Below are 12,552 nucleotides of genomic sequence, written 5' to 3' on the forward strand. Positions count from 1 at the left end.
CACGGGCCAGCAGGCTCTTACAGCCGGGGCTGCACTTCTTACACCCTGTTTTACAGGAGGCATCACTTTGCTGGGAACAACTTCCACTTCCAGTAGAGCGGGAGCTCAGGTAGCAGGAGATGCCACATTTTTCAGAGGAAGCGGTTCTTCTTTTTATCAAGCATCTTGATAGTAACAAACAAAGCTAGCAAGCTTGTTCCAAAATGAAGCTTGCAGGCTGAGAGGAGAGGAAGAGCATTTACAATATGGAATTGATCCATTTTAAGCGTTCTAGTTGGCAAACGCATTAGAGAAAAAAAGGAGGAAAAAAAAATATAAAATTAGCGTCTGCAACAGATAATCTGGCATGAATCAAGAACAATATTTTGTAGGTGGGCCCAGCACAAAGCAAGGTCCATTAGGCTCAAAGGACACTGCAACAGAACAATGGAAGCAGACAGGAAGTCTGCACTAATAAATATGCCCATTGGGCCAGTGCCACTGCCTAGCATGGCATAGATACATACAGAAGGATTATACACTAAATGGTGCAAACACAGTCCAGTCCATCTGTCATAAACATTAAGTCCAAAGGCCACAGGTGCAGATGGCACTAAAAAGTAAAAATTACACCCAGACAGAGACCACTTCATGTAATGTGGGGAAGAAAAAAACCCAGCAAAACAAAACAAAACAAAATAAAAAAAAATCCGGTGATTTGTTTCCAATCAATAAATGTTCTCAGAATGTCCTTGGCAATCTCTGCTTCTTCCTTTCCCTCTGTCATTGTACATGTGTAACATACATTCTATTTCACAAAAGTACTTTGAGCATTCAGGACCATTTTTTATTCAGTTAAATAAATCTACTTGATATTTGGACAAGAAGCAAATAATTTAGAGTCAGTCCTTCATTATAGTGTGTTGAGAATAGGATGTGTTTTCCCTTTGGAGACGGAATCTGTTAGGCTCCAAGTATATCTTGTTTGAGGAACGTTCCCATGCTAAAAAGCTTAATAAAAAGGAGGAGAATGTGCTTCTCTTTCTCATAGTCCAGGTAAACAGAAAGGAAAGTTACATCCTGTTAAGTTCCAAAAAAAAAGGAAAGAATTCTGCTTTTTAGTAATTTTACATAACACTCGTATATGACACTGATTTATCATACTGAAGTACGATACAGAAAACACTTCATAGAGGGGTTGAGTCTGCCATAGTTTTCTTCTTTCAGAATCACCACAGGCTAGTAACCAAATATCCAGGGCTAAATGAGAGCAGATCACCAAAAGAGGTCTCTAAGAACAGTCCATCCAAGTGAAGTGAGTCCCCAGATAAAATACTGATACTCCAAGATTTTATGTTTCCAAATCAGCTGTATCTCAAACCTGTGGAATTCAGAATTTCAAGGTTGTCCTTTTTCAGTCATTCTTTGATGCAGTTGTTGAACTTGTATATGCACTTCTCAGGTTGTCAGCTGATCAAATGAGCAATGCCAATTCTTTAGCAGAACTTACAAAGGAGTTTTAAAACTATAACCATATGCAATACATCTTTGGTGGAGTGTTGGATAATATCAGATCCCTGGTTTAACAAAGAAACAAAAACCATCCAAGAATATCATTGTAATCCAACTATATAAATCCATTGAAATTCTTCGCAACCCTAGTATTGTTTCAGAAACAGAAGTAGTTTTATTCATACAAAAAACTCTAAAACTTTTTATTTTCTACAAGAACAGACATTATCTTCTCATCTTTAGTCAGCATTGTCCATTGTGCTTCATTCACTTCGCTCATGAAATCTGGCATTCAGAAATTACCAAATAAACCTGATGCCTTTGTAATAGCACTAACCATAGGATTATATAAACAGGTGAATAGGTTTTGCTGCATTTTCTCTTCCTTCTGCACAGATTTTCTTGTAACTGGGCATCAGATGCTATAATCACAGAAATGATTATGCAAGCTATTTTTTTGTTATACTTGCAGCCAAGTACTGTAAAGATTTAATAATACAGAAATGAATCAACTGAATGTTATTTCAAAATTGTTAAAGAATTATTCAAAAACGCTAAGTTCAACATTTTTTAGTTTCTAAGAGGTACATACCCACTATCGAGTTTGACTATGACCTCTACAAGAGATAACAATGCGCAGCATCAATATCATTTTCCTAAAGTCTCAAATTAAAAGCATTTAGGAAAGTGGGTTTGGTTGGGTTTTTTTTTTTTTTTGGTTTGTTGTTTGTTGTTTGTGGGGTTTTTTTTCAAAGATCAAAACCAGATTTTTAAGTCCTGTGTCTTTACCTGATACCAGAGTATTATAGTACTCCAGTTGTGATTTTTTCCTTCCAGCTGTGGTGGGGTCCAGTCTCTCATAATGAGAGCACATTCTCATTTGATTAACAGATGACCTCAAGTCATCTGGTTTAGCCATGAATTAGAACTGGGTACTTTTCCAGCACCCAGTTTGCAAGTGTTTATTCCCACCCTGATGTTGCATTGATAGCTGTGACTTCAGTTGCTCCTACTTGCTCTGCTTCCCCCTGTCCTCAGTGACCGGGGACAACCAGAAGAAAACTTTCTTTGTCATTGACCAGGTCTGCCTTGACAGGGTCCAAGATGAGACCTTGTTCTGCTGTATATCAAGCCAGCCAACTCTCAAACAACCACCACAAGAATAAATAAATGTGACACAGTACCCAGGTTGCAGCAAGGCTTACTTATCACAGTCACTGCTGTGACACCTGCTCACACAATGTTAGATTACTCATTTCCCATTAGCTTGGAACTTAGGCAGAGTTTGCTCCTGTTTCCATGCATGCACTCTAACTCCCAAGTAGCCCTGACAAGACAGATTCCTGTGCCAGGATGTATGGAAAGAACCTGAAAGGTTTCAGCCATCCATCACTAGCTGTCATCACCCATGCCCTTATCTCCTATTCCATTCACCATGATAGTGGCAGTACACATGGTCCTGAGTGCTCTGAGCTGCTCCAAAGCTGTTGCATTGTGTCCCTATTCCCTCTGCAGACCCGCATCATGGTACCACAGCTGCATTGTGATCTGAAGCAGAGAGGTTCGGGAATGAATAAACACATCAGAGGAAATGTGCACTCACTTCTATTCATTTCCAGGTTGCACTGAGTCCTAGATGCGACACTGGCTGGTGATCACATAGTCATGGAAATCACATATGTAGATTACTGAAGTATGACTGTGCCGCTGCACTGTTAATTTTTAAATTCAATGTTTAAAACAGAAAAGTCATATGAGTTACCATTTTACTGACAGTGAAGATGCGACATAGTTACACCAATTACTATTAAATTCATTGGTTTGCTACCTATCTTTTCTGCTAACTGTACACTGCAGGGCTCAGGAAAGCAATGAGGCTGGTGCCTGGGCCCCTCCTGGAGTTAAAGCTAACTGAATAGGACATGTTAACCCTACCCATGCAAATGTGAACAGAAAATAAGAAACTAGAGACATAACAAAGTGAGAAGCTAATAAGCTTTATAGATAGTGCAGTGAAGAATGGCTGGATTTCACAAACAGTTGAGGGAAAGTTATGTGATCAATGTTCAAACTTCACAGGTAGTTGAAGGGGAGCACTGGGGACCTTCTGGTGAGTACAGTCGCTCAAGGTCAACAGTGTCCAGGCAACGATAGCAGAAATTCTGTGCAAGTCCACGAGTACATCATCAATGATATCAGAAATACTGAACTGGCAAAGAGATATAGCAATGCTGGGACCAGTGGGGAGAAAGAAATTGGGGCTGGTTGTTTTTTAGGAGGAGACAGAAGCAGGAAAGAGTTAACCAGAGAGGTGAAGATGAACATCAAAAAGGAAAAAAGGAAAAAGGAAAGAAATAGAAAATGTGATTAAAATTTATGCAAGTCCTGTAAGCAGTGCTGCCTGAGGGGTAGCTGCTGGGTAGTCCTGCCTTTGATCAGCACAGCCTGAGTCAGGACAACAAACCAAACTTGAAAACATACAATGCATATATCAAACTTGCTTCTGCAATCAGGAGGAAGCGGGTGGGGGAGAAATGCTTCCCCTGGCCTAACAGGAGAACATCTGGATGGGACAAATTAAACATCCTGGTACCACTCTGTTGGTGTCCGTTCCAGGGCTGATCACATTGATATCTTCCCAGCCAGTTCCTAATATCTTGCGAAGTATAAATCCATGCAGTGGAAGATTGATTACAACGCATGTCACATTCCCAAGTAGAGTATTTTCTACCAATGACCCAACAGAGCTCATGAACCCTTTCCTTTTCCTTTAAGCTCCCTGTCCTCGATCTCAGTCATGTTGATTTGGCATAAGGAAAAGACAGGCTTACAAATATCTGCTAACCACTCCCTTTGTTCTATTATTTTGACTTCCAAACAAAAATGTGTCAGATTTCTTATGACCTCCTTGACACATTTCTTCATTCCTAAGCAAAAATATTCACAACAAAATTCAGGGGAAAAGAACAAAACCATCAAATCAAACCAAGGCATAGTTCAGAATCCATAGGCCATCGGTTCCCTACCAACAGCATTCACCATCCCAGCCAAACACCTGTACTGAGTAAATTTCCAACATCGCAGGAGCGATGGCAAGAGCTGCTCTGCAGGAAGGATCCTCGCAGCAGGCACAGGAGGTTCAGAGACCTGGATAAACCATCAGATTACATTTAGAATGTTGATTTTTTATATTTTCCTTTAGTACCCATGTGAAAATAATATTTTGCACTTACAAAGTAGTGCAGCCTACTGCCTAACTGCAAGGGAGTCTCTTTCCTTGCATTTATAGATTCATTAGAGTTCCTTAACAACCCAAGCTCACCTGCTGCATAGGAATGGGTGAGCTTCTTTATGAGGCAGGAGACACTATTCACTTACATGGAAAATGTTATTTCAAAAGTTGTTACACTATTATTTTCTCAGGATTGCTCTGCCTAAACGTGATTTTTTTTTTTTTTTTTTTCCTGCAGGCATCTCTTCTCAAGATTAAACAAGCTCTGCTTTCTCGCAGTCTCTTCACAGGCTCCTGCCTCCAACCACCTTGGTAGCTCTCCACTGGACTTGCTCCAGTTGATCAACATCTGTCTTGTATGGGGGTATCCAGAAATGGATGCAATGCTCTAGATGTGGCCTGATTAGTACCGAGTAAAGGGAAATGACAACTTCCTTTGATCTACTAGCTAGTCTGCATTGATTAAGTCCAGTGTTTTGTTAGCCTTCATCACTGTCAGCATATCGCGTTTAACCCAGTGTCCACCAAGACACTTATGAAGTTATTAAACAGACTGGGTTCCTGGACAGACCCTTGAGGAACTCTACATATCACAGGCATTGAGACAGAGAATGAACAATTAGCCACTACCCTTTGAGTTCAATGATTCATCCAGTTTTCTACTCATCTAGCAGTCCATCCACCTACTCTATAACAACCCTGCTTGAATACGACGATGTTATGGGAGATTGTGCTGAAAACCTTGCTGAAGTCAAAGCAGATGACATCCCCTGCTCTCCTTAAGTACAGCTCCAGTCAATCTGGTTATGTCATTATAGAATGCAATCAGGTTGGTCAAGAATTAAAATCCATGCTACTCCAAATCACCTTTTTGCAAGAGAACTTGGTATAAGCATACCAGGTATAAGCATTCACATTCTCTGTGGACATCTTTACACCCAACATTAAGCTATCAGAAAATCTTTACTCATACATTTTCTCTGAAGTAGGATAAATCTGCTAGCAAACTGGAATATTTTTGACACATGAAATCACATGATTAACACTTCCGTAGGAGCACTACTAATAAAATTATTACTGAGAAAGATAGATAAAATATTTCTGTAAGTCAGGTTCATGGGAAATGACATGTGTTACTGCTTCGTGCTGTTTAAAGCTGCAGCTAGTATTTTTTAAGACTTTTAGCCATATTCCATCCAATTTTAATTAAACATTTTCTTAATTAAGTTTAACATCTTAATTGCTGGAACAAAATTAATGTCAATATGAACTTGTTGAGATCATAGAAACCATGAATGTGCTCCCAAGTAGTATTTTCCTACAAAAATTTCATAATGTTCTGTATATATTCATATACATATGTAGATAGAGATAAACTGTATTGATAAAAATACAATATATATATAAACACAGATAAAAAGTTTTCATAAAGATTCATTTCTTTTTCTGGACCAACATAAAATCCCCAAAGAACAGTCTAATAATGTAGTGAAATAATATTGTTATTAATTGTATTTTTTATGGTATTGGGAAGACTTAGTGCATACGATTAAAATTGAGCTTTGTCCTTAAAGTACAAAAGGAAAAAGTAAGACTAGGTACTTGTTAAATATTTTCTATTCTGTGAAGCGTATTCTTAATACCCCCTTGCAGTACATTGAGTAATCACAAACATATACTACGGAAGGTCTTTTTGATGTATTACAATTTGTTTATTAAATAGTTATTCCAAGAGTAGAGCCAAACATAAGACTCGCTTTTAGAAGAGACTTGTTAAAAACATAAAGGTCTGCAGAAACGACTTTGTAAATATAATGACGAATATGTACTACAAAAGCTGAATTCACTTTTATTGGGTTTACAGTTAAGGTGATAGTGTGAATATTGACCTCTTAAAAATACGTAGGTGTAAGGGAAATGATTGAGAAATTTTATATGAAAAGGAAGTGATTTTCAAAGTTTCTGGAAAGCCTTAACCCCACCTCTACCTCATATTTAATGTTGACATTATAAAGGCTACAGGTCCTCAGCCTCAGGCCACCATGTACAACCAGTTTTCTTCTATTACCAGGGTATGTAAGACTCAAGACTTGGGTTCAGCTTCCTATTCATTTCAGTGGGAGGTAAAGAATATCAAGGAGAGACTGGGGTCTGAACTTTACTCTTGACATATAACAAAGGGAGAAAAGAAAAAAGAAAAACCTGGTATTGACTTGAGCTACGCAATGAAAAGGACAAGTAACAAATTCCCAATAGAATTCCAGGATAAAGTGAAAAAACCTCAACCCAACTATGCTATCCAAGCTAATATAATTAGGGAAAAGCACCATTTCTGATCCCTTAAGCACCTTAAAAGCCAAGTTACCTCCATAGATATGCTTCATTAAATGGTAGAACTACCACAAATGAAACCATTATATTGGTGTTTTCTTGTGATGCAAAGTACATTTCCCAGAATTACAGCAATTCCTTAGGATGTCATTTTATTCACAAAATGGGTGAAAAATCTATCTTTTTTATCCCTGTGGAATGTTTGAAGTTAAAATTTATTTGCCTAGATTTATCTTCTAATTTATTGGCTCTAATTTATTTTAGGTTATTTTTCAATCTGCAGATTGATAACATAATTACAGGTAAGGAACCTTAATTAGCTCATTTTCTGGTGCAAATACCACAGTTTCCTTGTTTATATGAAGAGATTTTCACTAGTGCCACTATCTTGATTGCTGATCACCACTGACTGAATTAGTACTACTTCCGTCTGGACTCAAGGCCACAATTTTTTGATACATGCTTAAAGACAACACATAGCTTTATAGTTAAATGACAGATACCTCCATAATGCAAAAATGTTGGACATCACCCCTATACACACGTACACTAAGAATGCAGAAATTTGTCCCTGACTTAAAAACCAAACAGACATAAACCCCAGCTGCCTAGCTACTTTGCAGGGAAGAATTTCTAAAAACCAGCAAACAGACAAATCAAAGACATCAGAAAAGAGGGACAAAATGATAATATATTACTGTACCTGTAAGAATGTATGAATATAACAACCACAATCAAGAAAATATCAAAGATTAATGTACCAAGAGACTGAGAACTTCAGTTATAAGATAGCCCTTCTGTTCCTTAATCATCAACGGCTCTGCTGTAATCTTCAATCTTTGGTCTGGACACAGATAAGAATAACAAACTTCTAGCACAACGTTATACTTGACTGAACTACATATTTTCAGCAACATTATTTTGGTTTCTGAATTTCGGGGGTTAATATCCCATATGTTACAAGAAAAAAACAGACCAGATGTTCATGAAATTTAACATGTCAACAAACTTAATTGAAGCGATAGAAATACTTGGACTTGTGGACTGGACTTCAACATTGACTGCCTAAAACAAGAGTGTTGAGTATTATAAAAACCACCTTAACTTCAACCTTTGCACTACTTTTCAGAAAAAACATTTGACAACGACGGGGCGGGGGGGGGTTTCCTCTCAACAACAACTATTAATGAAGAGTATCAGTTGCTGTAAATGAGTACTGCCACTGCGGCTCAGCAAAATACTTCTTACACTCTTTTTTACCCAACAAAAAAAATGAGATATGCAAAAAGGCAATAGGAAAATATACCATGCCAAAATGGTATAGACATCAGAAGTTTACCTGGGGAAAGAAGGTGGATTTGACTTATGGATTCAAAGCTATTTTCTCAAAACACAATCAAAGCCACCAGTGAAATCAGTACTGCAAGTTGTTTCTCCACTTTTCCATTTAAAATGAAGACAAACGGAACTGAATTGAATAGAATTGAATCCAAGCCTTTGGTAAGAAATCTGGACTCAAAATGAAAATTGTCATTTCACATGACATCACTTATGTGGCATACTGTTAGATTGGATCCTGTGTTATGAAAGAAACGAGAATATTTCTAAATTTCCTTTGCATTAGGAGAAAAAAAAAAGTGAAACAAGCTTCTAGAGCTCCTCATCTGACCATTGATTCAAACATTAGGACTTCCATTGACTTCACCAAAACCACTACACCTGTAAAGAGAGATCTTTTGCAAGATCTGTGATGTGATGTTACAGTCACGAAAGTATGGAAAAAATATCACAGGTCAAATATGCAATGGCAGTTTATGACATCCCTGTCTCCTTCCTACCTCAGTTTATATCATTGATAACAGTTATAATTATCAGGGAATCCCTCCCCTGTAGTAATCCTCTCTTACAGTCCTCTGAATGGCATTCACACACTTGTTCTGTCTGACTAATGGCACACAACAACACAAGTGAGAAAGAGTTGTGGAGTCTCTGTCTACTACTTGTCACTTTTAAGCGTATGATAAAGCACATAAAAAGAAAGTATGGTTTCTTAATAATCAATTTAAAGAAGAGCATGAAAGGTAAACAGAACAAGTGAAGAGGATTTTCAAAAATTTTCCCCATTTGCATAGTACTATTCTCTCTGAATATACTAAGAAATTTCTCCCTGAGCTCATAGACAGCAGATGTCAGTCAGTATTGAAATTGAAATAAAACATACCATCTTTATCTGGTGATAATTTTTTTGGCAATTCTTTAATATCCAAAATTACAATTCCATAGCAAGGTCGTTTTCAAAGTACTTAGTTAAAGTGTAAGGAAACAGAATGGGGACAGGCAGATTGCTCTTTCTAGATCCACAGAAATCAGCTTGAACAGAAGCTTTTCAGAGATGAGCTTTTGCAGCTAATATACGTTGAGGGATCTTTTCATGCACAGACTATACGCGGTGATTCTTTTCCTTGCTTTAAATCACAAAAGGAAACCACGAGCAAACAATGGCTTTAAAAAGTGAAACAAAAGATAATTCAACTTTATATACAGAGTCTGTCTGCCTCTCCCTCTCTCTCCCTCTCTCTGTATATATGTGTATATACACAAAGAAAAGACCTTTAGAACAACACTTAATGATAATTATCCAAATTTGTTACCTAAAATGAGAAAAAACCTTTTGTTCCTTTAACTTCAAGTATGTGAAAACTTGGTCCCTAAAAGTTATCCCCTTTCTCCTAATTTTTTGCAATCTAACCATCAGATAGATACATTTGTCACTGAAATATATGTAATAAGTATTACACATTGGTTTCAATAATGATTCCACAAAATAAGGTTTCCAGCATCTCTCTGCAATCTATAACATGCTACAAAATGCTTGTTTTTTCCTAAACTACACTGTTTAAGTGGTCTGTCATTATTGTATTATCCCAAGTATTTTTAATCTGTCTTTCCAAGAGGACAGGAATACTGACTGTAAGCGATTGTAAGCCTTTACGACATTTTAAAGGAAAAGTTAAAGATTGAAAGTAGAGCATAAACACACAAAGCTTTGGCACTCCACTTCCATTTCAGCACTCTGTACTGACCTCTACTGGTTCATCCATCGTAGCTTTCATAAATGCTAAACAGATTACTTTTATTGAACTTTTGCCCTCTCTTGTTCAAATTCAGGGATAAAGTAAACTGTATCCCACCCTGCCAACTCCTCCATGACTGAGGGTTAAAGAGTGATCAAGCTTCCAACTATTGGGGGCAGTTTACCTGTAGGGGGTGAGACACTATGAAAAATCATCAGTTAAAAAAACCCTACATATATGGCTGTAGAAAACTCCAGCTTAACACTTTGGGTGTGTTTTTTATGACTGAATAACTTATCACGTTTATTTTATTCAATTGCTGCCGCATGTTTGCATCGTTAGCTGTTTGCTATATAAAATCTGGTTTTGTATTGTACAATACCCAGCATCTGACCCATGATGAAGACCGAAAGTATTACTGCAACACAAATATCAAAGTTGTGACTATAATCATCCCCATTTGACAGACTTCTGCTTTGGAGAACAGGCCTGTCTCTAGAAGCTTCCTCAGAAGAAATATTTGCTCTAATAACAACAGAGCTGGCAGCTTATCTACCACACGCCAGTGGATCAAAGTACAGTAGCAAGTTTGACATTATAAAAGTATCACTGTAAATACTTTGTCAAACTAAAGTCATTACCCTGTCTTACTTGGAGCAGTGACACGCTCATCGCATCTTTTGTGCTATTAAATGAAGTTCAACCCATCCACGTTGTAACTGATCACAAGAAAAACCAAATCTCTAGTTCTCTGTGTGCCTTACAGTAAAGAGCAACTCTAGTTACTTATAAGTAAATGAGCAAATTTTTCCATTCTCATTTACCAAAGAACACTTTCATTGTCAGCAGTACTCAAAACTTTCCAATTTTAAAGGCCTATTTTTAGAATTCTTTGTTATGTAAGTCTTTAAGTATGAATAGAGAGACCTTCACTTCCTCTCACTGTTCTATCAGTGTCTCCAAACAATTTCTTTTTTTTTTTTTTGTTAGTCACCTGTACTGGTTAGAAAATAACAACAATTGTTGACCACAAAAACAATGAAGCTTTGTTGTTCTCTTGGTATACATAGTAAGGCAGATCACATATTGTTAATTCAATTTCAGAACAGCAAGATGCCTATTATTCATGAAGCTATTTTGTGTAATAATGCATTTTTCTTTCATTTTTCATAAAACACTCTGTAGATCATGAATATAAATAAAACACCCAGATCTCTCAGCATGAATCTATATTTTTGTACGGTATAAATAAATAGCTGAACTACATCTGTGTGGGTACTTCAAAAAAAATCATCTCCCCTGACTTTTTGAACAGTTTCTTCTGATGCCCCCAAATCGTGCATCACTACATCCTAATGCTGCCCGTGCTTACAACCATCAGCAACACACTAAAGAAACCCTGAAGAGCCGCTGGCAAGCAGGGCTTTGCCCCACAGTGGCAGAAAGCTGCCGGGTTCCCCCCCGCCGCCCACGGCCACGTTTACCCGGTGCTGACCAGCAGAGGGAGGAGAGGGGGTGCCCGCGCAGCCCCACATCCCCCAGGGTACCACAGCCCCCTTTGCACAGCCTCCAAGCAAAACTACAAGCGGCAGCCCCAGTTTTAATGCTTGTGATGAAAACCCACGCATAATCTTACTCAGAAAATGCACTGATACCAGTTTGAGGGCTTTTTTTCCTTCTTACCTTTACCTAGTGGTGGAGTACGGGTGTCCAGAAGGTCTCTGTTGCCTGGTCTTGCTGGGTTTGCCACCGCTCCGATTCTCGCACTGCTGCTTCTAGGACTTGGATGAACAACTGGATCTGACCTGCTTATTCTGTTCTGTGTTAGAAAGAACACATTATGATGTTCTGTCACTAGAACTGGGCCTTTGCTCAACACATTAGAGCAAGTACATAATTGTTCTGAGATTTGCAAATCAGCATCTTTTTCCATAAGTGGGAAATAGAACATCTTATTAAGACTTCCTATAACTTACGAAGGAGTGAAAGACACTGATTTTCACTGAACAAGGTGTTGACTGGCTCACCGTGAAACCATCTTCTTTCCAAGAGGCATTTTAAAGCAGTACTTTTGGTCAGCTCTGTGCAAAATATTCCACAACAGCCCCAATAACTTTTTTCCTTACCTCTGGTATCCCAGTGAGGTCACATTCTGTTAAAAACATCCTGTCAAGCTTGGTACAAAAGGGCTCCAAAGAATCAGAATGCAGAAGCTATGCAACTTGCTGACTAACTTTGCTCTGTGTTATTTACCAACCACACAAAGAAAATGCTGTCTATTCAAAACACAGTTCAAAACTCTCTTCACAGAAAGTGAGTGAACAAACAGTCCCATGTCCGATGCTGTAGTCACATCTCCCATGAGGCCCGGTGATAGCTCTGGGGCATGGGACGGAGTGACACCACCAGCAGTCACTACAAGGC

The 12,552-nt window shown here is 38.2% G+C and overlaps 1 protein-coding gene across 1 annotated transcript in view; it reads right to left on the reverse strand.

Moving 5' to 3' along the window:
• The window catches only part of ST18 (suppression of tumorigenicity 18, zinc finger), a 171,504-nt gene extending 159,211 nt beyond the window's left edge, over positions 1-12,293 (reverse strand). The window contains exons 1-2 of the mRNA XM_009889179.1: positions 12,255-12,293; positions 11,812-11,947 (exon numbers count right to left, since the gene is read on the reverse strand). Of these exons, the coding sequence (XP_009887481.1) occupies positions 11,812-11,947; positions 12,255-12,293 (175 nt within the window). The remainder of the gene's footprint in view (positions 1-11,811; positions 11,948-12,254) is intronic.
• Between the last annotated feature and the right edge of the window lie 259 nt (positions 12,294-12,552).

The sequence above is a fragment of the Charadrius vociferus genome, unplaced genomic scaffold (assembly GCF_000708025.1).
Source record: "Charadrius vociferus isolate BGI_N301 unplaced genomic scaffold, ASM70802v2 scaffold347, whole genome shotgun sequence".
NCBI classification, from domain to species: Eukaryota; Metazoa; Chordata; class Aves; order Charadriiformes; family Charadriidae; genus Charadrius; species Charadrius vociferus.